The sequence below is a fragment of the Argiope bruennichi genome, chromosome 3 (genome assembly GCF_947563725.1).
Source record: "Argiope bruennichi chromosome 3, qqArgBrue1.1, whole genome shotgun sequence".
Taxonomy (NCBI): domain Eukaryota; kingdom Metazoa; phylum Arthropoda; class Arachnida; order Araneae; family Araneidae; genus Argiope; species Argiope bruennichi.
In genome coordinates this window covers 136,685,739-136,713,491 of record NC_079153.1, presented here as the reverse complement: position 1 = coordinate 136,713,491, position 27,753 = coordinate 136,685,739, and the positions used below count along the sequence as shown (strand labels likewise).

The following is a 27,753-nucleotide window of genomic DNA, read 5'->3' as shown; positions in this document are numbered from 1 at the left end:
TATTTTTTGTGGTGGTAATAAAATTTCTATCACCTGCTGGGAAGTATTTAAAGTTTTTCTAAACTACTAGAACAGTTATCTTGTTTTTATTTCAAGATGGCCTGGTTTACTTTCTCGTATACAAAGAGAAAATTTTGTAATCGTGAAGTTCAATTTTGAAATTTTGTCTTCATACTTAGACATATCTGTGTCTAAAAAACAAATTTATAAAATTATTTTTACATTTTTAATTTTGTCTGTAAACATGTTAATTTAAAACATTTCAAGTGTGACAGATGAAATCTGGTATGTAGTATTCACAGCAAATTTGTTGATTTTTATTAGATCTTGGACGAAATACAAACAAAAAGTTTGTTGAGGCCATAAATTCATACAAAAGTGCATGCGAACATTATAACTATAAATATAAAGAGCTAGATGGATAAAGTGTGGTATAATTTTATTATCTTAAGTGTTGATGCATATCAAATTTTGCACCACATCTGTCAATGAATATATATATATAATATGATATTTCAAAGATAGAATGACTTAGATAATTGGGATTTGATTGGTGGTTCAATTGCTAAAATTGTAGCTCTTTGTCAAGTTTTAATTTAGCACTTTTAATTTCAATTGGTATAGCACTTTTTATATATAGCACTTTTTAATTTCAATTGGTAGAGGCATCCAAAATGCATATTTTGTTCCCTTCCCCATGCAAAGAAACACAAAACGCTCATGGGTATAATTTTATAAATAAAAATGAAAACTTGTGGCATTCACTGCTTTGTGCAAAGTCTAAAATTTTTATCTGAATGAGGAGAAAATATAGCACTTTTTAAAAATAATTGATAAAAATTAAAATTGAAGTTGCTTTTCTTAATATTTCTGATTAAATTTTATTTATATCAATACTTGCATAGTTATAAAAATTCCTTTAAATATTTTTTTATATATAAAAAAATCTTCAAAGGGTGTAAAAATGCTTATGTAAATGTAATGGCAATGGTCTAGGAGTATCCTTCCTTAAAATTAAAAATTATATTTGACATAAAATGCCTTGATTTCTATTTTGTAGAAAAAACTGAATGCTCAGCCAAAGAAATTCAGCCTGTGACAGAGTCTGATTTTAATTCCAACTGTGTTGATGTATCAACTGCTACAAAACCTTCTGAAAGTAGTGCTGATTCATCTGCACCCAAGTCATTATCTAATGATGAATCAGAAAATAATAAAATTGAAAGAAGCATAGAATCAGAAAATGAAGTATTTGTTGATGACTTTGAAGAGCTTGATACACAGTCGAAGGTTTTTTGCTCTAATGTAAGTATTTCTTTTTTAAAATCTTTTATTGCAACTAAATTTTGGAACTGTATGAAGTTATGATTTATTTGTGCTTACATTTTTAAGAGAAAATGTCTTAAATAGGTTTAGGAATTTTTGCTTTCAACAACTTTGTGAGTATGAAAAGAACCTGAAGATTTTGTTTTTGAAATTTATTAGCTGTTTAAAGTAATTGGATTCTTTCTAATCAACTTCTCATTATCACAATATATAATCATATTCTCATTATCTTAACAAAGAAGATCAATACAACTGAAACACTATCATAATTATGATTGTATTTCAAATTGACATAGTGAGGATTTGATTCCAAAATGTGCACTGTCTTTTTTATCATCTATTTAAGTATATTATGGCAAGGATACTTACTCTCCATACATTTTTAATACTAAAGACAAAAAAAAAAAAAAAAACAGTAGACTTTAATATTAATAAAAATATAACAGTGTCAGCGGTAATTTTATTATTCACAAACAAGTGATATTATAGATAATAACAAATTGTTAGAACATGGATAATTTTGATTTCTGTGCAATAAACAAAACATAAACTTGATTTATGTATGCCTCACTTTACTGTATAGCTTGAAACTATGTTTTTTCAGCATTTACTATCTTGTTTTCTAACAAATGTCTTCTAAAATTTAATTATAGAAAGTTGTTTTATGTTAGTCATCTTTGGTGGCCAGTTAGTTTGACAAAATCAATGGTTGTAAAAAATTTCAATTAAACATTTTCTATTACTACCTCATTTATTTATATCACATTTGTATCATTGATGAAATAATATTTTGAATTTTAGTAATGCAAAAATAATTTTTGTCCTGTAATATTTTCTGAATTTTCTTAAAAAAATGCTAAAATGCCATTTAATGTTTAATTAATTTGATAGTTAAAATTTAATAATTAAAATTTCAAGGGAGTGCACACTTAGAGTGCACTTTCTACCTACTAAAGTATATGTGTGTGTAACATTTGATTGCTCTAGATCAAAAAGTCTGTTCTATAAAATATAAGCAGATATACACATATTTACTTTTATTATTAGCAGAAAAGTTTTTATTTGATGGGTTTTGTTCATTTTGATATCAATTTCATTTGAATTATGACAAAAGTGATGCCGTTTTGAGTCTCAAGGCTATAAGAAAATTGACATATTACACTCTTTATGAATTAGATGTATTTCTGTATATTGTATTGCCGTGTTTTCATTTTTTTTTCAATCTGATAGTAATTTAAAATTGTGCTAAATCTAAATGGCTAAAACTTTCTTTCAAGACAGAATATAAATCTAATAATCAACTCAGTCAAATTGCATTACTTTTCGAAATATTGATGATTATATTATGTAAAATAGTAGTAGTTCGTAATTTTATTTTTCAAGAAAGCAGAGTCACTAAATGCTTACAATCTCAGTTTGTCTTTGATTATTTGATTTGTTTTTCATCTCTTTTCTTCTTTTGTATTTTTATAAGCATTTCAGTTTTTTTGATTAACTTCCTAGGCACAAAAAACATCAAATGCAGTTTCTGCTTTGAATACCATGTCATCATCTTTGAAATCGAGTAGCAATGTTGAAAAATCTAATGGCAATTCAAAGAAATCAAGCTGTGCTTCAAGGAAATCTGGCATTCATTTAGTTAAGCTGAGTAATGCTGCTGACAAATTACATTCTGTGATAGAGAAATCAACTATTTTTAATGGCACTAAGAAATTGGATATTAATAATGACACCAAAAAGTTAAAGTCTGATGGTGCAGAGAAATCAAATGTTAGCTGTGATCCAACTAAATCAGTAGCTGTGAACTGCAGAGAAAAAATAACAGTTTGTGAAAGTACTAAGAAATTAAATAATACAAATAAAATAGAAAGTTTGAAATGTAATAATGATGTTGATAAGTCGAGCATTAGTTGTGATCCAGCAAAGTCGAGTGTTCCAAGTTGTATGGAAGAGTCAGTTTGTGACAAATTAAGAACTAAAAAATCAAAAATTCCTCCTCATTCACAGGAATCTGTCATTAGTACACAAAATTTAAAAAGTGCTTGTGTTGCAGAGAAGTCAGGTATAGAAAAACTGAAAAATTTAGAGAAATTCAAGACTGACCTATGTAGTTTGAAACTTAATACTAGTATTGATAAAGATGGAAAAAACCATAATGGTATAGATAAATCCAATCATATCAAAACAGATAAACTGAATTCTGGCAGTAATACTGCAGAGATGCTTATTGATAATAAGAAAATACCTACAGCTGAATCTGAAAGTAAAGAAGGAATTTCTGTGGCTGTCAATGAAGAGAAACTTAATGTAAATGCAGAGGAGAGTGACACAAAGAAACCAAAAAATGTTATTCGCCGCAAGAAAAAGGTGATTGGTTGTTACATCATTTAGAAGTGCTGCACCCCTGATCAGTTTCATAGTGCATGCCATACAATAATTACCTGGCTTTGCATGTATTGCTTCACAACTTTTTAATAGGTGCTAATTTTAATGGGTAAAAATTTAAGGAAATTATCTTAAATAAGTTTGCAGTGTTTGTTTATATTTAGAATATAAATTTGTATAATCTTAAAATCTGAAATAACCCTTTTAACTGCTAAATTTCATTTTTATTTTCTCTTTTTGTATGTTCATTTCAAAATTGCATATTTCAAATTAATATGCATATTGTCTTAAACTCTCATAAATGTTCTTAAAATTTGGTTAAATACATAAGTTATATTTATTCACTTTAAAACTAACAGATAATTATAAAATTAATATAATTCATAGATAAATATAAATAAACACTTATATGGTTTTATAAGATGTTATGCAGTCATTATTTTTGTAAAATAATGACTAATGTTTAACATTTTGTTAATGCATATATTGCCTTACTTTATTGAAGTTCTAAAACTTTTTATCTCTTTATGTAGAGAGCGACTGCAAAAATTGTTAGTATGGAAATTACTAATGACAAAAATAACTTTCCTGAAAATCAAAAAGAGACTGCAATTTCTTCTCCTCAAATCAATGAAGAATCATTGAACATAGTCTTTCAATCTCAATCTTTGAAAAGCAAGGACTTCTCAAACAATGTGAAAACTTCAAATATCACTGAAAAAGTTGTATTGAATGATGTACCTCCTGTAGAAAAAATTGCTGAACAAATGGAGAAATTGATTCTTCAACAATTAGAAGAGGAAGAACGTGCTAAAGAATTATCATCAAAGGTGAAATCTTTTGCATATTCAGTTTTTATTTTTGTATGTTTCATACATATAATATTTCTTTTGAAAATACAGTATGTTGCTTATGAACATTTGATTATATGTTGAATTTTGAGCAATGGAATTGGGTTTGTTTTTTAATCATTTTCATTTTTAGCATTTTTCTTATTATTAATTCTTATTTGAATTAATGGAATTATTAATCTATAAGCATTTTAAGAGGTTGCTATCATCAAACATTTGTGCTAAACTTTTAGTTATATTAATTTCCTGTTTGAAAGCAGCATTAAGGCTATTTTAGGACTGACCTCATAATTTTGAACCCTGGTCGTGTGATAAGGAAGACATCTGAGCTAGCACCCCTCTTTTCAAACTTTTTGGGGCCACCACACCAGTAGGTGGATATTTTGCATACAAAATTAAATTTAATGTATGCTGGGCCTGCATATTCTGTGGGTCTTTAGTGAAAGCAGGTTTTGAATATGTGTGTGTGCGTTTAAGAGAGAGAGATTTTGGTATCATTTGATAGGCATACTATGTGCAATTAATATAATGTATTTGCATATTTTGTAGATATTATGTTTCATATGTCCATTTCTTTAAATATTTATTTTTTGCTAAAGTTCTATTAAATTATGTGCCATTGTTATTTTCGTTGTGTATCATCACTGCAAAAAAAGAAACAAAAAATCATTAAATTAGTGTAGATTTGAACAAACTGAATATTTAATATTGATTGATATATATATTTAGATAATTCTTATTACCATTTGTTTTGTTGCATATTGCATTTTTTTATATAATTGTAAAATATTAAATTTGTTGCATGAAAATTTCATTTTGTTTCAAAATATTACTTTTTTCTCCTTCAGTTACCAACATCAGATTTGTTTGGATCTCCAGAACATAATCTTATTGCTCCACCAAAATTGGTAGAACCACCCAAAGAAAAACCACCCCCACCTCCTGTTGTTGAAATTGAGGCCCCTAAGGTGATGATATATTTTGATCGCAAATATTTGATTACTTTTTAATTGTCTGGGATAAATTGTATACTTGATTGTTTTAGGCAATTCCTTTGAAACGTGTCAATTCCACCAAGCGTATAAAAAAAGAGATTCACAAGAGAATGTCTAATTTTTTGGGAATAGAAGCAGCTGATAATGGCATTTGTGGTAAATATTTGCTTATGGAATTTAGTAACAAAGCAAATGGTTTAAATTTATAAATAACTTTAATCTTTCATTTTTCTTTAATATTCTTTTAAAAATTCAATTAGATGAAAATTCTGTGCCTCCTCCACCTGCCTTAGAACAGATTTTGAAAGTGGAAGTAGAACTGGAAAAGGAAAACAGGAAAAGGGTGGAAATTGCTGCAGATGAAAGGTTGAGACTGGAAGAAACCAAAATTATTGAAAAGGAGCAAGAAATTATTGCTAATCTTGAGACAGAAGAAAGGCAGAGGGAACTGTTAAATAATGCTGGTAAAACTTGTTTCAAAATTACTTATATGTTATCAGAATTATTTTTCTACATTATTTATAAATAATGAATTTTCAAAATTTTTGAATTATGCAGAGATATCCTTGCATTATTTCAAATGAAATGCTGAAATTGAATGAAATATCCAAAACATAATTTGTGGTAATGAAAAATTCAAAGAGTGGACTATGTTTTGAATTTTGAAAACATTTTTCTTGGAAGAATGTGTTATTTTTCATTTCAAATTACTTGTTTCAAGTTTTCTCATAATATTATTTACTTGTATTATTGAAAATACATAAAAGTTGTTTGCATTTTTAGAATATGAACTATTAAAAATTTTTGTATATGGAAATTTTATTAGCGTTTATAGTAATTTATAAACTTACAGATTTACTAGCTGAGAGGTTTAAAACACAAAAATAATCATTTATTATTTATTATTTTAACTTTCTTCTGCCAGGACATTTCTAACTTAAGAGCAAACAATTTGTAAAAAATAATTTCAGTGATGATTAAGTAAATTTCTTATGATAGTGATATTAATTGTACATATTCTAAGTATTTTTATTTATAATCATAAAAACAATTTAAATATTTTAAAGTATTAACAAATATTAAGCAAAAATTGAAATTAACGAACTAATATGCAAAGATTAAATATTTGGTACTTTAAAATTTTTTAAATAATTATTAAAATCTTAAAAAATATGGATAAAAAGATTTTAAATAATGAAACATTTGCAATTAATTTCCATATGAAATTGTTTGAAGCAGGGAGAAGTAATAGTAGATTTTCTTGCTGTTATGTGGTAGTGTCTCATACGTAAAAGCAAGTTTTATGTGCTGAAGATGCTTTCTATACAAAGTTTCACTTTTCATGCATATAAACAAGAGATATTGCTAATTGGGTTGTGTTCCCATATGAGGACAGATATGTTTAAAAATGAATTGGAACACTATATAAAATTTTAACATCTCAAGAATCTTTAAAAATATAATCAGTTGCTTTCTTGCTATTATAATCTTAAAGGAGAAAATATTCAAATTAAGAATTAAATTGTTTTAGATATAAAATTAATACCATCAAGAAAGTGTGTTCCATTGTGCTGCCATTTGTAATTCTAAAAGAAAATAAGATACTACTTTCCCTGTAATATTGGGAGATTTTAAAAAAAGAATTTTAATTAAGAAAGAATTTTTAAGAAATTTTTTAAATTATTGTTCTTTCTTTCTTTATTTTTTTGTTTTGTGTGTGTGACTAGAGTGCCAGAAAGGTTTTTGTATTTCATGTACAAAGATTTCTTTCATAATTGTTCTAAATGTTTTGATCTATCTTTTTAAAGAAATCTGTGACTTTATGCAAGATGAAGATAGAATACAGAAATTAAAGAAAGAAAGAAAGAAGATGGAGAGTGAAAAACTTTTGGCAGAAACTCAAAAATTAAGACAAGAAGAAGAGAAACAATTACGAGAACGGGAAAAATTCATCCGACTACAGGAGGTTTGTTTACTTTTATTCATTTATATATTTATATGAATAAATTATTTCTGAAAATTTAGCAATTCAAAATGTGGAGTTTACAGAAAATAGCTGAAAACTTGCTTTTTTTTATTTCAAATTTATTCTTCTTATCGATTGTTATTACATCACATAAAATAAATATGCAGAAGGTTTCCCAGGTTCTGTTAGTCTGTAATTTTAATCAAATTAAATATTATTTATAAAATAATATTTAATACTTTGCATGTAGGAGCGATTTTCCAGATTTTTGAACATGTTGTGGATTTTGAAAATGTAGCAAACAAACTCCTGCTTTTTGTTTGCTAATCAATTTGATAAAAAAAAATGAAATAATATAGATAAATAAAATGAAAATAAATAATTAACATTCATAATAAAGTTAAAAAGAAATTCCCTCCAAGTCGCATATGTGAATTCACTGCCCTCGGATGCGATAATAGTTTCTGGTTCTCACTTTTGTTCTTTTTTTGGACAATGATTGCAGTTTCCCACCTGTGATGTATTAAGTTACAAATTCGGAGATTTATTGTAAATACTCAAAATGATATTCATTTTTAATGATATTTTATAAATGAATATTGACAGTATTATTAAAATAATTGAATGTAAAAAAAATATTGTAGTATGAAAATTACTCTTAAATAATTCAGAATCAATTATTATGTATATAATAATTAAGACTTTCAAGAAAAGCTTAAAAATATGTATGTATTAATTATTTTGTATCAATGTATTGATTGAGGTTGCTAATGTAATCAATGTATTAATTTGTATTTTCATTTGTAAATTAGTTTTTAATTTTTAAAAATTGATGAAAAAATAATTTATTTTAAATATTTCCTCAATATTTAAATTGTAAAATGATAATAATTACAGATTTAACACAAAATTTCAAATATTGTTTTATTGTTAAATAGTTGCAATATTATATGTGTGTGTATGTATTCCGAACTGATTTCTGTGCTGTTTTGTAATAATGCTTTTTGACTCTACAGGCAAATAATGCATCCTCGGCTGAAATCTCTGCATCTGTGCTTTCTGATGCTGAAAAATTCTCTAATAATGCCTCTAATGCTTCTTCTCTCTGTCTTGATACAAAGCATAATGTATCATTTTCTAGTTTTGGTGGTGAAGGGAAAACTATTTCAAATTCTTCTTCTCAGCCAGTAGATTTCAAGACTGAAAAACTTGTACCTGATAAACCGGAAGTACCTCCAAAGCCTTTGAAAAAGAAGGTGAAGTCTTGACTTTTGCATGTTTTCTGTTCTTTTTTTAAAGGATGCTTATGTTTCATTAATTCCAGTCTTTTAAGCATTGTATATATGGAATTTTTTAGGTTCCATGGTGCTGTTCTGAGGCTGAAATTTAATACTTTAAGCTAAATTGTTTGGAAATTTGTAACTATTAATGAATGTACTACCTATATATTCTTGAAATGGATTTTTTTTTCTGCTACAGGAATTTTATGTTTAAAGCCATACTTCTTTGAAACACTTGAACTGTCAATCAAACTTTGTGTAACATTTTATTAAAATTATAAAATTATTATTTTTTCAACTGCTTACTTTCCATTATTATAAATATCATATACATTTTTTGTATGTCACAAAATTTCTTATATTGTAATTTTTTTTAGACTCATTTCTCATTTCCAAGGTTTTGCAAGCTGTTTTGTGATTCAAGCAATTAAGTGAATACTTCCAAAAATTAGTGTCTGTGTTTTCTATGACTTTTCGTCTGTTTCATCTAAATTATCTTTTTCGTATTTATTATCTCTTTAACAGTATGATTAATCTTATAACAGATAATTTAAATTGAGCTTATCATTATAATTATTGTTTTATAACTGAAAATGTTTAATCTGTGTCTTCCTAACATATTTTGTCTAAATCTTCTTAAATATATCTTGAGCTCTAAATTTTGGGCTTAAGCATCATTCATTAGATATTAATGTGATTTGGCACCTAAAAAGTTATTTTAAACAGTTAATAAGATTGTAGAACTTAATTTCTTTATTTTTTAATATCAAAAATTATCATTAATATCAAATTCATCATTTAATATCAAAAATTATATCAATTCTTAATTTCTTTTAATATCAAAAATTTCTTGTATTTCTGTGAAAATAATTAATAATGAGTTTACAAAATTTGCTTTATTCACATTAGTGCATAGAATCACTGACAAATGTCTATAATCCTTTCATTTTTTTAAAAATAGTTTTTAAAACGAGTGTGGAATGTCTATTTATTTAGCCAATATAAGTAAAAACTAAAATGAATTGATAGGACTTAATATGTTTTTATTTGAAGCAGAGACTGCAATTTTATTTTAAAAACTTTAATCGCTTTTTTTTTTTTCCGTTTCTTCCTTGTGTGAATGATGTTTGTATTTCAGGAGGCTATTCGTAAAGAAAGGGATAGACTAAGGCAAGAGCAGGAAGCCTTACAGAAGGAGCGAGAAGAGCATCGATTGAAACTTTTAAAGGAACAAGATGAAATCTTGAAAAACCATCCAAAACCCTATGGTACTCTAACAAAGACAATTTTTATTACACTTTCTGTAGTACTAACTGCCATTCCATTATCTCTATATTTCCTTTGTTCTTAAATGTTTGGGTTTGCATGGTTTGATAATTATCATTCACAGTTATAAAGATTTGCTGTGGTTTCTCCTTTAATACTTTATGAATGGCTGCTGGAATCAGTCAGAAATTTTCAATTGTTTTTATTTTTATATTGAGAAATTGTCTTTTACAGTTTTATAATTTAAAAGCATGTTTGTATTTTTATCAATTACACAATGATAAATTCTCACAAATCTAATATATAATTATATACTAGATCATCTTATTTAATTTTGGAGGAATTTTGATTTTATAGAAATAATTTTCCAAAATCTTGTCATTGATTTTAAAATTTCTCGTCTCTGTTCCAGACCATTCAATTCATAAAATAAATTAATTTTATAACATAAAGATAAATTAGGAAATTGTTGTTTTCTCTAAAAAAGGAACTTTTCTTGAACCATGCACTTTCCTTGTTTGTCAAATAACTTTGTGTGATATAATCGACTTAATTTTTGAATTACCTTAAAGATATATAACAACTTCTATTCAAAATACATAGAAAAAATTGTTACTGCCTATCCTCTCTTCCCATTAAATTGTTTGGATGTGGTAGTTGTTATACAAACTGGTTATGCTATGAAGAATCCATTTCAATAATTTTACACTGTCATTTATTTTTTTATTTATAGTATTTAGCTATTATTATTTTATGGCATTTAGTTTTTTCAAATAGATTTAAAAATAATTCATCAAACTCAAAATTATTTTAATGCCTGGAAACTTGGAAATATCGGATATCTCTGTCTTATGTATACAAAGAACATAAATGATATGGGGAGATTAAATAATTATTTTTGTTCTCAACAATTGTACAGTGGTAAAAAATAAAATCTGTTAAGAAATTTAAAGCAATATTAGGATCAGTTTATAACTGAAAATTGCTTACATTTCATTTGCTCTCAATTGAGGTTATTAGCACCATATTTTCCTGTGCAAAGACTCAGTAAGTCAAATACTTAAATATAGCATAATATTCAATATAATTATATCATTATTTTATATAAACGTTTTTATATTCCAATATCAGTTTAAATGTTCAACTTTAAATCTGTATAAAAACCATTTTGTAAATTAGATTATTTGCCTTTCCTGAAGTGCATATTTTTTCCAAACACAAAATTAATAAATACCATATTAAAAAAAGATGTTTATATATAGATTTGATTTATTAGTTTCAATATACATAAATTTTCTAACACATAGTTGATTTACAAAATTTATATGTAAAAATATTCAGATATTAAAATAATTCAACTGCACAGTTATTCTTTCAAAAACTGGTAAATAAATATGTTTAAAATATATATCAGAATTGATATTTGAATTGGAAAAAAAAATCCAGTAGAGCAAAAAAGATAAAATTTAAAAAAATATAGTTATGACAAAAAATTTTTCCATTGTTTGTATGCCAAGATGGTATCAGTGTGGGGGAGAGTGGTCAGGGGCCTAGTTCTTTCGTTGGGGAAAAAAATGTCTTAATAGGAAAATTTATTCAAGAAGAATTCGTAATTTTCTCCTTATTGGCAACTTTTCGTTATTTCACAGACATTATGTAATTTAAATGCACACATGGATAGGTGAATCCTGAATGCTGTTAAAAACTTGTATCACAATCAACAAAATTTTTGAAGATAAAATATATTGTTGCTTTTGTTCAGTTGCCTTACCTCAAATCATAAATCGAACTAGAAAATTTGTTTTATGTTTTTTGCATAGATGCAAAATACATCAAAACTGGAGAAAAAAAAAAAATCCTACAACTGCAGCAGTGGATTTCTCGAATTGCTGAGGCATTTTGCAAAATGAATAGATTTATAAAAATTGTGTTCATTATACCATTATCAACATAAGCAATGGTTCGGAATAGACTTTAAAGTCTCATGATCTTTTGAATTCATAATAATAATAATAATTTGAATAATAATAATTCAGTTGCATTAATATCATTAGGACTTACAGTTACTGTAAGCTGGTTTATTATATTTTCCAATAAGACATAACAAGTTTGCTTTTTTTTTTTTTTTTTTTTTGTAATGTGAAATGTACCATTGGTTGTCTGGAAATGACAGAAAACTGCACTATCAGTTTGTAAATACTTAAATAAAATGCATATGTCTCGCTTAACATTTTCACTACTAAGGCAGCTCAACCTAGCCAGGTAAGTTCTATGGTAGCGGGCTGGTTTCTCCGCCAGTTTCTGATGCAAATGAGGAGTGCAAGTTTATAAATCATCAAAAACGTCTTCTGATTTTGGTTCTGAAATTGTGCCATTTTACCAGTATTTTCTAACGATTAAATTGTTAGCATGTTCATAGATGAATACAGCCTGCCATCCTCTATGTCTATACTGTCCCATTTTCCATAAATAATTATTTTTTCAAGAGACAATATTGGATCTTTTGAGGAACAATTTTCTTTTTTTCATGCTTTTATCTGGCACCAATTCGTTGAACACATTAGTTTTTTTTCAGCAATTTCTCTGTCAACATAGAAAGAAAGTCTCAAAGAAAACTAATTATCGTTCAGACATTTTTTTGTTGGAAATAAAAGTGTTACACTTTTTTGTTATAAAACATACCTGCTAAGGTCATCAATTTCTTAATTTTGACAAATAGGCTTCAAATGATGCTTTCCAGGTGCCTTCCAAACTGATGCTTAAATGCTGAAACTTCATTTGTAATTTCTTTAATCTTTTTAATTCATTTATTCTGAATCAGCAGTCTCTTCTTCCTTTTTATAGCTTGCAGAAGAGGATCTTAAAAAAAAAAAAAAATGCAGCAGTTCCCTTGGAGCAAAATTATGCATTGTTTAATCTTGCTTCTCTTTTTAAAATCCCTCCTATTTTGACATGAAAAATGATTTAGAAAAGTATCAAAGTGTTAAAAAATACACAAAGAGGGAAATGCAAACAATTTTAAGCAGAGGAAAGTGTACAAAGTCTTTAAAAAACACAAGCTAAATTAATCTAAACTGCATGCAGCTGTTGTAAAACAAAGGAGGGAAATGATCACCATCTCTCTTTCCATCTAAATTAGTAACAAGAACAAAAATTCAATCTTCTATTAAATTCCTTCTATTCAGAAGGGATCTTCTCTAACAAAAAATCCCTATAGCAGCTACCACAATCTAGCTAACCTGATCAGAAGAGTGTTTTTTTTTTAAACATATGTACCTCTGATACTTACACTTATATAAATGCATGGTTTAGGCCTGGAGTAAAAGGTATTCTTATTTTTCATAATCATGGTACGTTATGTATGTATTTTAACTGATAGTTCTTCACTAATGTTTTATGCAGGCACAGATTATTATTCAAAGCCTTTCTCTTTTGTTTCTCAATGTAGTAATCTTCTTTGACTGTTTATTTGACAAAATTAAGTGATTATAATGTATTTACATCTTTTGGATGCATATAAAAGATTTTGAATATCTTAAAATAATAAGTTGAATGGCAATGACTCTTGAATTTTGAAATAAAATGTTCTCTTCTTAATGTAGCCTTTTTCACAAAGAAGGTGATAATAAAAAACTATTATAAAAATATTTATAATTTCTTCAACATTACATTTTTAAGCTATGTTATTTATATCTGTTAATTGATTTAAAATTTAAGTATGCCTCATTAGAAATAAGGAAGAAAGGAGCCGAGAAGAAATGCTCTGTGCCTCATAATAGTGATTCATTATTGAGTTTTTAGTGTGGTTTTGTGTGTCTTGATATAGAAAATCTTATCATTATTCATTGAATCATTGAATTTTAAAGTTATATTAATATAATAAAGAAAATGAATGGTTACAGTTAAAATCTTATTTCATATTCTCTAGTAGATTAAAGTACTGACAGAAGAAAGAAAATGTTTATCTATATTTATATATTATTATTTAGTATTAATAAAATTAATCTTAATAAATTTTTTCTGTGATTTTTTTAAGATAAAGACTTTTTAATCTATATGTTTAATATCATAAAACTTTTGATTAAAAAATACAAAGGATAGAAGAATTTTCTAATTTTTAAACCTTAAAAATTAATTTTTTTCCCCCCTTTCCTTTTCATGGTTTTTTTTTTCAAGATATTTGTGTTATCATGCTTCAATAATTGTCTTAGACAAAGTACAATGAGAAAGAGAGAGAGGAAACTGCTACAGTATGAAAAAATTTTAAATTTAAAACCTAGGGTAGCTGTTATATGTTTCTTTTTTTTTTTTTTTTTTTTTTTTTTTTTGTTCCAGACTTTTTCTATATCATATTTTTTTTTTATTTATTTATAGATTCCATGTAATTTTACAGGAAATAATGTCAAAAACCTTTTCTAACCTATTTTGGCAATAATATATTGCAGTAATTATAACCCCAAATTCCAAATAATTATATTCCAGTATATTCCAAAAAAAGTGGAATTAGTGTATAAGATTCAAAACTTGGATTTTCCTAGTTTGAAATTAAATGAGCCAAGAGTAAAATGTAACTATTCCATTTAGTTAAAATAATCAATTAACCGCATAAATATACAGAAGAATGGCAAAAAATCAAGAATTTGCAAGTGTTAGAATGCACACTGTCATAACATTAAATGCATCCAATTTGAACTATAGCAAATTGACAACAATATCAAAATATTTTTTTATTTTGAAATAAAAATTGTAAGAATATTTATAAATTACAAAAATATGAAATAGGATTTTAACTGTAATTGTATACAACAAGCAAAGGTTTTTGAAGTGTTTTAGTAATAGTGCTTTCCTAGAGATAATTTAGTAGCTTGTACTGAATGTGTGTCTTAAAATAATATAGAGTGTATTGAATCTTTCCCCTCCTTTACAGCTCCAAATGCACCTGCAACCAGGTTAGGTCCCATTCCCCCTCTTAAACCTTCTTACAACCCCCAACTAACCAATCGTATTGGTCCCCAACCTAGTACCAGAGAAAATGTCGTCTATACTAGTCAGAATTATCCAAGTGCTCAAAATGGCATTTCTGGAAACAGTGGTTGTGGTAAGTAATTTTTTTTTCTTAATATATTTAATAAATATATTGTGTGTGCATATTCTAATTAGATTATTGTGTGTTATGATTATTTCATGGAATAGAATTGGGGGGGGGGATTTGATGATTCAATTTCTCACTAAAAAATTTCAAAAAAAAAATTTAAAAATTGTATGTATGCTAATGTTATCCTGTAATGTTTTTATGTTTTGAATATTAGAATGAATTTTTATTCATTCTGAATAAAATATAATCTTGAATATTTTATTATCCAAGACCAATGGCATAGGGAAACAGTTTTAATTAAGAACCATGAAAACAAAATGTTTGTATGCTTGTACATTGACTACAAGTAGAAAAAAAGAAATGCTATAGAGTATGCAAGCTACTCTTAATTATGCTATTAGCAATGACAGCTATTTACTTCTATGGCTCATACAGAAACTGGGAGAGTAAATCATTTTTGTATCATATATAATATATAATTATAAATAGTGAAAGTGGGAATAAAATGTGAAACAAGAAGAGTGATGCATTAATTGCTCATCAGGTGATGAAATCTATGTGGGTTTCAGAAGGAATCAAATTTTCTGTAAGCAGGTGAAAAGATACTATCTTAACCTTGAATATTATAGTTGTCTAATATGAAAAGATTGGCTTTATTAGAGTTAAAATATTATGATTAATCATTTGTTAGTAAGATTTTATTTATTAAGTCTCATTCTGCAAATAATAATTGGATTGTTTAGTCTTTAAGTCCACTCCGATTGCCCTACACATGATTGTTTGGTCAGTAGCCACTAATTGTCAATATTCAGTTCTTAGAAGATATTTGTTTCTTCCAGTTGTTTTGAACTTAGCTTTTGTTGTCTGTATGTAATTAATCTTTTTCTCATAGTGTCTCTCAGTATTATGATACAGATCCACTTCTTATTCCTCCTCTTTATTTTGACCATCTGAGCTCATTCTTTTAATTTGTATAGATTGTAAACTTTGAATATTGAATAATACTAATAATAATATTAAATAAACTTTATTTACTGAATAATAATTAGGGCCAAAAGCATGACATCGCCTGAATTTATTTTATGTTTTTTAAATGATTGACCTTTAATCATTGAACTTTGGATAAATTCTGCATTTAAGTCAAGTTGTTTTAAAACTAGCTGGGTCTTCTTTTGATTATTAAAAGGATCTCACCAGATATTAATATATATCTTTGCTTTTTCCTGAATTAATGTATATTTCTAAAGTGATATTTTTTTAACTTTAATTAGAAAGATTTTTTTAAATAAATTTTAATTCTACAATCACTAATCTTCTTTTATGGGAAACTTTCAATTCAAGATCATCTAAGATACTATTTTCAGCTTTCTTTGCATTCATTTACATGATTTATATTATTACTGTTAAAATTGTAGGGTTATAGCATGAAAAGTGTAGCATAATTATCTGAAAAGTTTGAGTATTAAAGAAACTATTAGAAAAAGAAATTTGCCAAGAAAATCTTTATATAAAATATTAGCAACAGTTGTCTAGTTTTCCATTTTAGTGCTTCTAAATATTTGAAGGAGTAAGAGTGTCATATGATATGGAATAAAAGAACTGAAACTGCTAATATTAGATACTTGAGCTAAGTGAATTATATTGATTAGGATGAAGAACAATCAATTGTAAAATTTAGTAGCTCACTTTTCTTGGTTGGGAAGGGGGATTATTACCTTTTTCTGGTTCATGTAGAATATTTCAGGAAAAATCACTAGTTTGTTTACAACATATATTTGATAAAACTATAAAATATTATTTCTAATGTTAAACATGTCTAGATTCTGCTATATCATAAGCTGTGTGCAGATGAATTAGCTGAAATTTCTTTCAATTGAAACACAAATGCATACATAGTGTTAAAAATAGTTCTGAGAAGTGAAATCAATTAGATAATGAATAACAAGAATGAAATTGTTTTCTCTACATTTTCTAGTCTCCCCCATATCAAGAGGAAATATTTACATTCAGATTTGCCTTGGATTTCATAATACATTGTTAAAATTAAATTGAATTATATTTTAAATTATTTAAGTATGGCTGCATCTTACCTATTGTATCTTTATTCTGGAACTAAAAAATATGCTATTTATATGTTTTAGTTGAACCTGTTTTGAATAAACAAAGCAAGCCAATCTCTTCTCATAAAAAAGCTGTACAAAATGATGCATGGGCTCAACAGAAGGCAAGTATTATGCTACAGTTTGTTCTTTTTGCTTTCTAGGGTTCATGTTATATCAGTCAGTCAAATGATTTTTACAAAGATATATGTATCATGAATTTTGCCACTCAGAAATAGTTGTAATTCTATAGATATTAAATTTTACGATCTTAGCAATATGTATTAAGTATTCATATTTACATAAAATTTTTAAAAAATTACCTTAAAAATTGCATGATCTAAACATAATTAAAGTGGATGACAATCTTTAAAATTAGAATAGTATTACTTTTAGATATTTATATTCTATCAGGTTGAAATGTTCTGTATTTAAAACACTAGTTAGTATGGGTTCAATGATGTTCAGATATTTAAAATTTTTCAGATAGTAAAATGAGTTTGGAAAAAAAGAATCAAATGAAATGAAACATTAAATTTTGCAAATGTAGAATTTTTCAGAAGATTATCTAACTTCAAATTCTCAAATTGATAATATATATTGTCTAGAACTGGAAAGTAAAATGAAAAAAAAAAAAAAAAAACTTGCTATATACATAGTTCAGGACAAAAAACTACTACTTTAACACTGAGACATGGTGTTAAAGTAGTACAGGGTAGTTAATTATTTCTCTGTCTTGTTAGATTTCAACAACAGTTGATTCAACTTTTTGATAAAGTTATAAGCAGATTGAAATTAGTTTCTTTTGACCTTTGGTAAATTGTGAAAATTGCTGGTCGTAAGTAAGGTACTTTTCAAATTGTAGTGCTCACCTAAATCAAAATTTTTGATTAGAAATTAAGGAGCAATTTCATCACAGAACATTATGTCAGTATATCTCTAGCAATTTAAATCAAATTCATAGCCTTCAAATCAGATGAATTTTAATGATTCTTTTAAAATATTGATAAATCTTGCAAAGTAATATTAGGTTTCATAAGCTGAAATATAAAACGATTGATTCAATGAAAGGAAGGGGAAGAGATGACTTGCAGAAAGAATTCTGAATTTGACAATTTATGCAAAAAAAAAAAATCTTAAAATTAAATAGCCAAATGGTGCTTTTATCATCAAGATAATGTCTGTATGCTTATGTTGAATATTTTTCCTTGTAATAAGTGTATTGATTTTTAAACTAAAAAAGAAATTATATTATTTGTCATTTTTGAATTAAGAACATATATAATAGATATTATCAAAGTAGTTTATCTGTTTTTCTCAAATTATTGTTTAATTATGAATTCAAAATTCGCTTTAACTTCTTATATACTCAGTTTTGCACTTTTCTCAAAATCTAATTTCAACAATAAGATACTGAGCTGTAATATAGCAAGAAAATTTTGTTCCTCAAATAAATACAAGCTCAGCTGGATTTTAGTAAATGTATCTTTTGTACGTATGCAAGATCTGAATACTGTCTGTCACATATCCTATTTTTTCTCACTTTTGTCTTGCTTTGCTGAGCATGTTACTCAAGCTTCTAGACATGACTTACACAAAAAGATATAAAAACTGCTTGAAAATGAATTGCTTTGTTATGAAGAAGAATAAAATTATTATTTAACGAGATTCTTCTCATTTACCAGAATTGTTATTATTTACTAGTCGCGTTTGGCAACCATGTGACTTGCCAAAGGTATTAGGTTTATTTAATTCCAACAAAATCATTTAGATATATCTTCATGTCTATAATTCTGCCAAATTGCCAGACGTTAAAGCCGTCTTATTTTAATTGCCCTGCATATGCTCTTTTTATTGAGTATTTAAATCTTTCTAAAGAAACCTATTCCTATGACATCATAGCTCTTCTATAACTGTAAATTTCCAGTTCAACTGTCTTCTAATTTTCATGAGATTGTAACTTCACTTTTTTATTTGTGTTATAAACTGTATAGATAGTTAATAGAATCCTTCTTCTTTAGCTTTCAACAATGGAAGAAAATTGCGCAATTCCATATTTGATGAAACGATGAATGATTTGAATTATTCAGAGCAACAATGAAATCATTTGTTGAAAATCAAGCAAAACGTTTCTAAAATTCAGGAAAAATTTGCATGTTTATCAATTTATCATCATTAAAAAGATAATTTTTTCTTATGATTATAATAAAATCTTTTTTCTGCTATAGTATTTTCATAAGTTATAATAAGCAAATATTAAAATTTTGCTTGGTTTTTAAATAATTTAAATCCTAATTAAAATTTAAAAGAAAATCTCTTTAAGATGTACATTTCCACCCTCGAAAGTATATATGAGCTAAATTTTATAATTCTAGGTCAAATGGTCTGTTGCTTTTTTAAAAAAAATTGAGCTCTAATTATCAATCAGTACAACAAAATTTCAAAAGTTTTATCAAAAGTATCAGGGATGTTATACTTTGTGAGTGCAATGCAAATGCCATTTTCAGAATTCCATGTGTGTATACTATCATTTTCTGATTCTTTTTTTTTCCAATTACCTATCATGATAGTATATTATACCTAAAAAGTGCAATGAAATGCTCATTCAAATAGCAGACTGAGATAAGAGAAAGTGGCCTAAATCAATAAATTTGTTTTCCAATATATTTGCAAATTTTATGGACAAAAGTATGAAACTTTCCATGTGTAGTGAATGCAAGAGAAACATTTTATGTACTGATATTTTTCATTGAAGAGCCTGATAAAATTTAAATTTATGTAATTTTTTATTATCAGTTTTTACAGAAGTTAAATGTACTATTTTCATACAATTGTCTATCTTATTTGATAAAACTTTGCAACTGTAATTATCTGTCTAAGGAGAATTTAATGCTTGTACTACTTTTTTTGGAACACTGTGTGTGTGTGGAGATATATTAAAGATTTATTGATTTGGGCATATTTCATGAATTATTTTAATATTTGAAACAAATTTTTATGATTTTCCTCTCTCTGATTGCTTGATATGAGATTTAAAAAGTTAATGAGTGTGCTGATTTATTTGTATAAAAATTTATATATTATTAATTGGAATGGAAATTATAACTTTAATAAAAAGAATAATTGAAAAAGACTTTTCCTTATTTTTGCTTTCCTAATGAGTTTAAGAAATTCCAGTGTGAGTAGAAAGTAAAATAATTCTGCCTTTTCTTTGTTGTCTCTTTTAGACTTCACTAACTTTTTTGTAATATGTCAGATTATTTTAAAGTTCGTCCATTATTTTTCAATTTTGCATATCTTTTCAGAAAGTATTTTGATGAGTTATTTCTGAAATGTGGAATTTCTCGTAAAATTTATTTAAAAAAAAATTCTTTTAAAGTTTATATGCATTTTTTATTGTTGCTGCTGCTGCAATTCTATTTGAATGGCAATCCTACTTAATAATTATTTAAATTCATTTTAATTACTTAATTATTCTAAAACATGGTGGACTTTCAGCTGAATATTTCTGGCAGTTTCATCAATCTAGCAAATATTGAATGGGAAGCAATGTTTTGAGTTGATTAATAGATTGCTGCATTGACCAAAAAGATATTTATGATTCTTTCTTATATGAGCAGGTGTCTCCCATCAAAAAGCAATCCCTTGAATCGTCACCTGAAAGCAAATACAATCAGAATCACTGGCTCATTCAGGAAGCTGAGATGCGAAGGATAGCTGAACTGAAGGAGCGACAACTTTCTGTGCTACACCCTATCCCTCAAACACATCTTGCAGAAGATGATGTTTGCAGTACATTACCTAGAGCACCTCCAGCAATACTGATGAATCCTCCCTTGCAGGAAAGAATGTGGAGCTATGGACATTCAAATAGGCCAGTGAAAAAATATACGCCTCCTGTAAATGCTGAGAAGCCTGTTGGACAATATCCTATGCCACCACAGCCTCCTGCTAAACCATCTAGAGTTGTGCCAATGGAAAGACCAGAACATATGCTGTCTGTCAGTGGACGCAAAAGGTGTTCACATTGCAGTGAGGAATTAGGTAAGTACTTAGATTTGATTAAATTTCAGATTGTGCTTGTTTTATCTTGAATACCAGGAAAGATACTGGCATTTCTAAAATTGATTTGAAATGCCGAAATATCTTTAGAAATATTTGTAATGCAATGTAATTGCAAAACTCTTCATTGAATTAGTGATGAATTAACTTAAATTATAAGTATTTAGATGCTGAAATACATTAATATGTTTCTTTTATAGGAATATGTTCTATTCAATTCTTTATTTTGAAATTATGAGATGAACAGATATAACCAAGTTTTAGAATTTGAGACATTATAGCAAAAGTAGATACCAGAACTAATTTTGAGTTTTTGTTGGAGTATTTTTCAATGTAATGTTTGTCATACCAAATGATAATGATATTTCTTTTAGGTCGTGGAGCTGCTATGATTATTGAATCACTACAGTTGTATTATCATATTCATTGCTTCCAGTGCTGTGTTTGTCAAGCTCAGTTAGGCAATGGATCCTGTGGAACAGATGTTCGAGTAAGGAATAATAAGCTTCACTGCCACAACTGTTACAGTAATGATGAAGGTATGACTTTTTCTGAAAGATAATGCTCAGAAATATTAATGAGATTATAGAATAGTTAATCTCTTTAAATAAGATTATAGTAATCATCTCATTTAAAGTATCAAAAGATTGTTGTATTGAAATTCAAAAGCAGAGGTGAAATAAACTAGGATGAAATTTTATTTTATAATTTCTCTTGTTTGTATTAAGTTTATTTCAAGTTACATTGTTTGTTGTTGCAAATTATTTTTATCATTTGAAAAATTCATAAAGTAACAGATGTTAACAAATTGACAGTGCTATCTCTGTGAAATGTGTATCAAATATCAATATAGCTTGTAATTAATAGTGAACAAACATTGTAAAAACAAGCCCATGAAATATTTTATAATCACATAAAAATTTATCATAGAATGAAGATATGGAAAAAGTTTTTTTTTTAAATAAAATAACTTTTAAAAAATATTATTGAGTGGAAAAAATTAGATTTTATAAATTAAATTATAGATTTTTTTTTAATATTTAAATTAACTTATATTTTTCTTAATTTTAATAATGCATAGATGAATGCCAATATTTCCTTAGAGCATTTAAAGTTTTGTTCAAATTATTAGAGATGTCATAGGCCAATGATTAGAAGTCTTGTACCTTTTATGAGCAATTTGACTCTTGTCAGTTTTATGTTTAATATATTTCAAATGTTTTAATGACAATTAATTAAAAAAAATTATATGAATTTATAAATATAATTATATAAATTTAATTTTTTTAAATTTATAAATTAATTATTTAAATTTTTCTTGCGAGTTTGAATACTGAAATGATGGGAGAAACTATAAAGGAAAAAGAAGTTTGAAACTTTGACATCTTATAGATAAGTTATTTTTAGTCTTAAATCTGTCAGAATAAAATACTGTATATGAAGTTGCAAATTTACCATATTTGAAAGCTTTTGTCAATTCCAAAAATTACTGTTTTAAAATTTACTCTTTCTTTTTTAGCCGGTTTGAAATTCAGCCAGGTATGAAGACAGCATATATACAGTAATTAGCATGAAAATTGTTATATTATTACAAAAGAAACTTGCTTCTCAGGCTTGTATATTTGTTCAGAATTATTTTACAAATGATGTATTTATTAAACAACTTTATTAATTCTGCTCACAATACTCTTATTTTTCTTATTCATCCAAAGTTCATAAAGTATTGTATTGTACAAGAATTATTTGAAATTCAATTAGGCTAAGGATATTTTTAAGTCCTAGTGATGTTAATTACTTTAAAAATACGGAAAATGTTTGTTGTTATTCTATCTGTTACTGTTATTATCATTCATAACGTTTTTGTTATTTCTTCAAGAGTTAAAACAAGAAGTCTTCCTTTTTGTGTAATATTGCAGATCAGTAGGGTATTAACTTGTAATATTTTCTTGTTGTTAGTAATGAAGCCAAAACTATAAATATACAACAGGGACTGTGATATATTCTGTAAGCGATATGTACGAAACAATAATTAATAGTATTTTCTGGTATTAACTTTTTGACATAATTGAAAAGCAGAGCATTTTGTAGATTTGTAAATATGTATTTAATAAAAGTATTGTAAAGTCTCAGTTTCGATTTTGAATGTGTATAGCCTTGAAAATAATCATAGTGTAAGTATTCAATGAAGAATTTTTTTCTTTCTAAAGCTGGATAATTGTTTCTTATCCAATGGAACAGTTGACTACACAGTTCAGTTATCTGATTTCCTGAATATAGTTTGAAATCCACACTCTCAGTGCTTTCTCAAAGTTATCCAAATGTCTGTGATTTAAAGTTCCTGTTCATCAAAATAGACATACTTAATCATTGTGTATTGCATAAATAATCTGAAAAATATATTTTATATTCTTTATGTAATATTGTTAATCTTCCTGCATGAGATAATTTGTAAATAAAGGATTTTAGCTGAAAAATGTGTATTTTATTTATGAAAATTATCTGTACTGAAACTAATACATATTTGGTTCACATTTTCGGCTTTTGCTAGTGGAATATAAATCAAGGTTAATATCTTCCATAATTTTATATAAATGAGCTCCTGTAGACCAATGTTGCCAACACTAAATAGAAGATTACAATACTTATCTAAATAATTTGAAAAAGATGAAAAGAAAACCAGAAAATATCTTAATTTTCTCTATGTTGATTGGCACATTTAAGTTTTAAAGGTATTTAATATTTCCTCCTAATCATAGGTCAGTAATAAAAATGAAAATAAAATATAAAGCAAAGGGTGAAATGGGTCGCTCATCAGAGGATGAGGTTAATGTGGACGATAAAAAGAATTATGGCATTTTCTGCAAACAACATCAATATACTTTCTGAACTTCAAATAATACAGTAGATCAATGTGCAGAAATGTAAAAGCAGTGCAATGGTGAGATGCAATTTAAAAGAAAAGTGCATAATAAATGGAGGCAAATTAAAAATGAAACATAATGGAAATTTAAAAAAAGGAAGAAAACTGTATCATAAAGGAGAAACGAGCAATGCAAATTACATGCTAAACTTGTCTATTCTACCATTACATTACGAATTTTGCATACAATTTTTTCCCATGCAGGCGAACGCTCCGCTGTATGAAGTAATGAGATTTTGACATTTATTCGTGAGAATCGCCATTTCGCAATTTTTCTGTTTTTCCTCCCTCCCATTTTCGAATGTTTTGAGCACTTTTTCTGTGTTCCGGCACCTGTCTGTTTTAAATTTGTTATTTTATATCATTTTGTATGTACATATGTGAAGTGTTCCCTCTTGTCATGACTCAATAGCTGGATTCTAAACCATTTGAGATAAACATATAATTTCAGGTGGATAAATAATTTAAGTGACGTTAAGAATAATATTTTATGTCAAGTTAAATATATTTCTCAGAAATTTATTAAAGCTGACTTTTTATATAGTATCCCGGCCCTATCAATCGCATTTAGTAAAATGTTCCTGGCATTGTAACACTTTTAACAAAATATATTTATATATATATTCTTCTGTGACTAAAACTTATAGTTGTGAAGCAGATAAATCGGTTGTTTTGCAAGAGCTCTTATGAGATTGTTTGCAAATTTAAATTGTAGCACCGCTGTGTTCCTTTTTCAAATTATTTCTCAGCATAAATTTGTACACGATCCTATTTAGGATAAACTGCTATAACTGGGTCAATTTTTTTATCCTACGTTTTTAGCGTATCGACAATATTTTATGACTGATTCCTGCAGGCTGTATAAAAATTGAGTTCTTGACTTTTTCAGAAATGCATTTGACTGAAACAGCATAAAATATACGTCATTTAAAGCGTTTTCCTAGCTGGAACTATGTGCTTATCTCTGAAGGTTTAGAAATTAGTTATTAAACCAGCATAACAATTGACACTCTCCCTCTACTTATAACAAAGATGTGTTTGTGTGTGTTGGCTCTCCACAAGCCAGATCGTTTAACCTGTAGCTCCAAATTTGACATGTACATACACTTTGCAGAGTAGAAATGTGCGTCTCGGAGCAATTTTTTAAAATTATTTGTTTAATTATTTTTTTAATTTAAAATGTTGCTGTTTTTCCTCGATAACTTCTAAAAATATCACTGCACAAAAATAAATATTCACCGTTATGAAATATAAGAAATTTGTGTTTTAGATTGTACTAGTTTAATAGTCGTGCAAATTTTTGGTGAAATTTGGCAATTTTTTTAAAGTTATATTTTCTCCTAATTTTTAACAATAGATTATGTTGTTGCTTTGAAATTCAAACCGTTTTCATTTTTTCCTTCTCCATTGTTAAAAGCTAAGAAAGAAGGATTCGGTTTAATAACGTTTAGTTTACAAAACATGAAAAAGTGGTTACAATACCTCAAAATTTAGAAGGTAGATAAACCGAATATTTATGTTTCTAACAGCGCTATGATATTATGGGATTGTCTCCTTTAGAAAAGTACCGGCACACAATAAGCAGATCTTAAGCAAGGCAATTGAAAATAGCACGACTTTAATGTTAAACAGTTTGACGTAATAGTAGACATGAAGTCATATCTAAACGATTTATCTGAAAACAAATATAATCAATATTCTTGGCGAAACATCTGGTTGCTTGAAGTGACTAAAAATGTGATAATTCCATTCTAAAGACATTCGTGAAATAATTTCATGCCCAGTTAAATTCAAACTTTAAAAAAAAAAAAAAAAAAAAAAAAAAAAAAAAAAAATTGAGTTGCAATGGTTTTCCACTTGTTCTTGATATGTAATAATATTAATTTTTGCCGTCTTAAACTGCTGCCATCCTATAGTTTCTATCCAGTGTCACTCCCTAAATCAGGAATTCATCTTTCTGAGCTGTTAACAGGAACTTACTTTTTCGCTCGTATTCTTAGTTCGCTGCATTTCTCACTAATGTCAATGGCTCGAATTCGCTGACAATAATATCGACAACCGTATTTAAGTTTCCTCTGTAATCACTTGAATTAACAATTAACGGAATTCTGTCCCTTTTTTTTTTTTCCACGACTGCAATTTTATACAAGGCTTTTCAGTACAAAAACGTAATATCTCTACTAATAATAACGGTGAATGTGTGTGTTGGGGCTTTACAAGCCATATCGTTTAACCTGTTGTTGTTTCTTATGGCGCTTGCCACGGACAAGGCCGCTGTTACGAAGACAGCGATTTAAGCCGGAGGGGGAGCATCTCTTGTTTTTATAGTAGCGCCAACTAGGACCAAGAGTACGACTTTGCTACTCACGCATCACTTATTCGCTTGCACAACCCCTTTTTACAGGAGGGCACATTCACAGATAGAACAACGGAAGAACAATCATGCCCAAACCGGGATCACGGGGAAGACACGCTACCCCTATGTCAGGACGCCGGTGTTTAACCTGTATCTATCAAATCTGGCGCAAATGTACCTTAACAGGTGGGACTGGAAAGGATCTCAAAGGGATTTTTGTTGTTATTGATGAAATTTTATTTAGAATTCTAATTCATTAGAAATGAAACCGAATGTTGGCGGTTTCTAGTAACTATTTGCAAAAATATTATTGCATAAAAATAAATTTTACGCCGTTTAAAAATTTATAAAATTGTTTTTTTAACCTTTAAATTTTGGAAACCAAGCTCCGAAACATTTCTATAAATGCTGGCCCTAAATGAGAAATTTTCGAAAATGCTTTCCTCTGATTTTAACCGCTTTTGTTGAAAATGATCCCTTCGATTTCCACCACCCGTTGTTTTAATGGGTTATCTCTATAGTCTGTTGTAAGCAGGTAGTTCTTTTGTGGTTTTTCTCTTATCTGAACTCTAGAAAAAGGCTATATGCCACTATTTCATTTCACTTTTCCCCTTAAAATGGTAATTTACTGATCTTGTAGGAGACTATTAAATTAAATATTATGATATTGAATAAATAATATGATTTTTTTTTCTTGTATATATGGTATATTTAACAAAAATTCATCAATTTCATAAGTATTTATACAAATAAAAACATAACACAAATAAAATATAAATAAAAACGTGCTCTGCGATTATTTTGGAATGTGAAAATTAATTAAAATTTAATAAATTTCTGAATTATTGGTAAAACTATGAATTTGGCTCTTTTAAAGCTTGGGCATTGCAATATGAAATTCATTTTACTTTTATATTTCTAGGAAATCATTTTTAAATAAACTAGGTAGAGATTGTACCCACATTAAATGACAGCATATTTTATAACACTTTAAGATTCCTGTTGCTTCATTTTCTATTTCAAAATATTCTTTCCTTTTGTAGTATATAGATTATACTACTCATTCTATTCTACATATAAAAAGCATATTGAATGTTTAAATATACAAAATTGATTATATATATATTTTTTATTTAACGTACTTCGAAATTT

At 27.2% G+C, this 27,753-nt stretch overlaps 1 protein-coding gene across 12 annotated transcripts in view; it reads left to right on the top strand.

Annotated features, from left to right (window-relative positions):
• The window catches only part of LOC129962624 (LIM and calponin homology domains-containing protein 1-like), a 156,071-nt gene extending 132,272 nt beyond the window's left edge, over positions 1–23,799 (top strand). For 8 of the 12 annotated variants that reach the window (XM_056076463.1, XM_056076465.1, XM_056076469.1 and 5 more), the window contains 15 exons: positions 1,061–1,305; positions 2,830–3,693; positions 4,245–4,541; positions 5,411–5,530; positions 5,608–5,713; positions 5,818–6,021; positions 7,366–7,523; positions 8,540–8,779; positions 9,942–10,071; positions 14,997–15,167; positions 17,306–17,388; positions 20,884–21,307; positions 21,700–21,864; positions 22,845–22,864; positions 23,533–23,799. In XM_056076463.1, coding sequence (XP_055932438.1) covers positions 1,061–1,305; positions 2,830–3,693; positions 4,245–4,541; positions 5,411–5,530; positions 5,608–5,713; positions 5,818–6,021; positions 7,366–7,523; positions 8,540–8,779; positions 9,942–10,071; positions 14,997–15,167; positions 17,306–17,388; positions 20,884–21,307; positions 21,700–21,864; positions 22,845–22,864; positions 23,533–23,607 — 3,302 coding nt within the window. In that variant the 3' untranslated portion in view covers positions 23,608–23,799. Of the gene's footprint in view, positions 1–1,060; positions 1,306–2,829; positions 3,694–4,244; positions 4,542–5,410; positions 5,531–5,607; positions 5,714–5,817; positions 6,022–7,365; positions 7,524–8,539; positions 8,780–9,941; positions 10,072–14,996; positions 15,168–17,305; positions 17,389–20,883; positions 21,308–21,699; positions 21,865–22,844 lie in introns of all 12 variants that reach the window. The other 4 variants (XM_056076471.1, XM_056076472.1, XM_056076475.1 and 1 more) reach the window with 4 other exon arrangements.
• Positions 23,800–27,753: the final 3,954 nt, after the last annotated feature.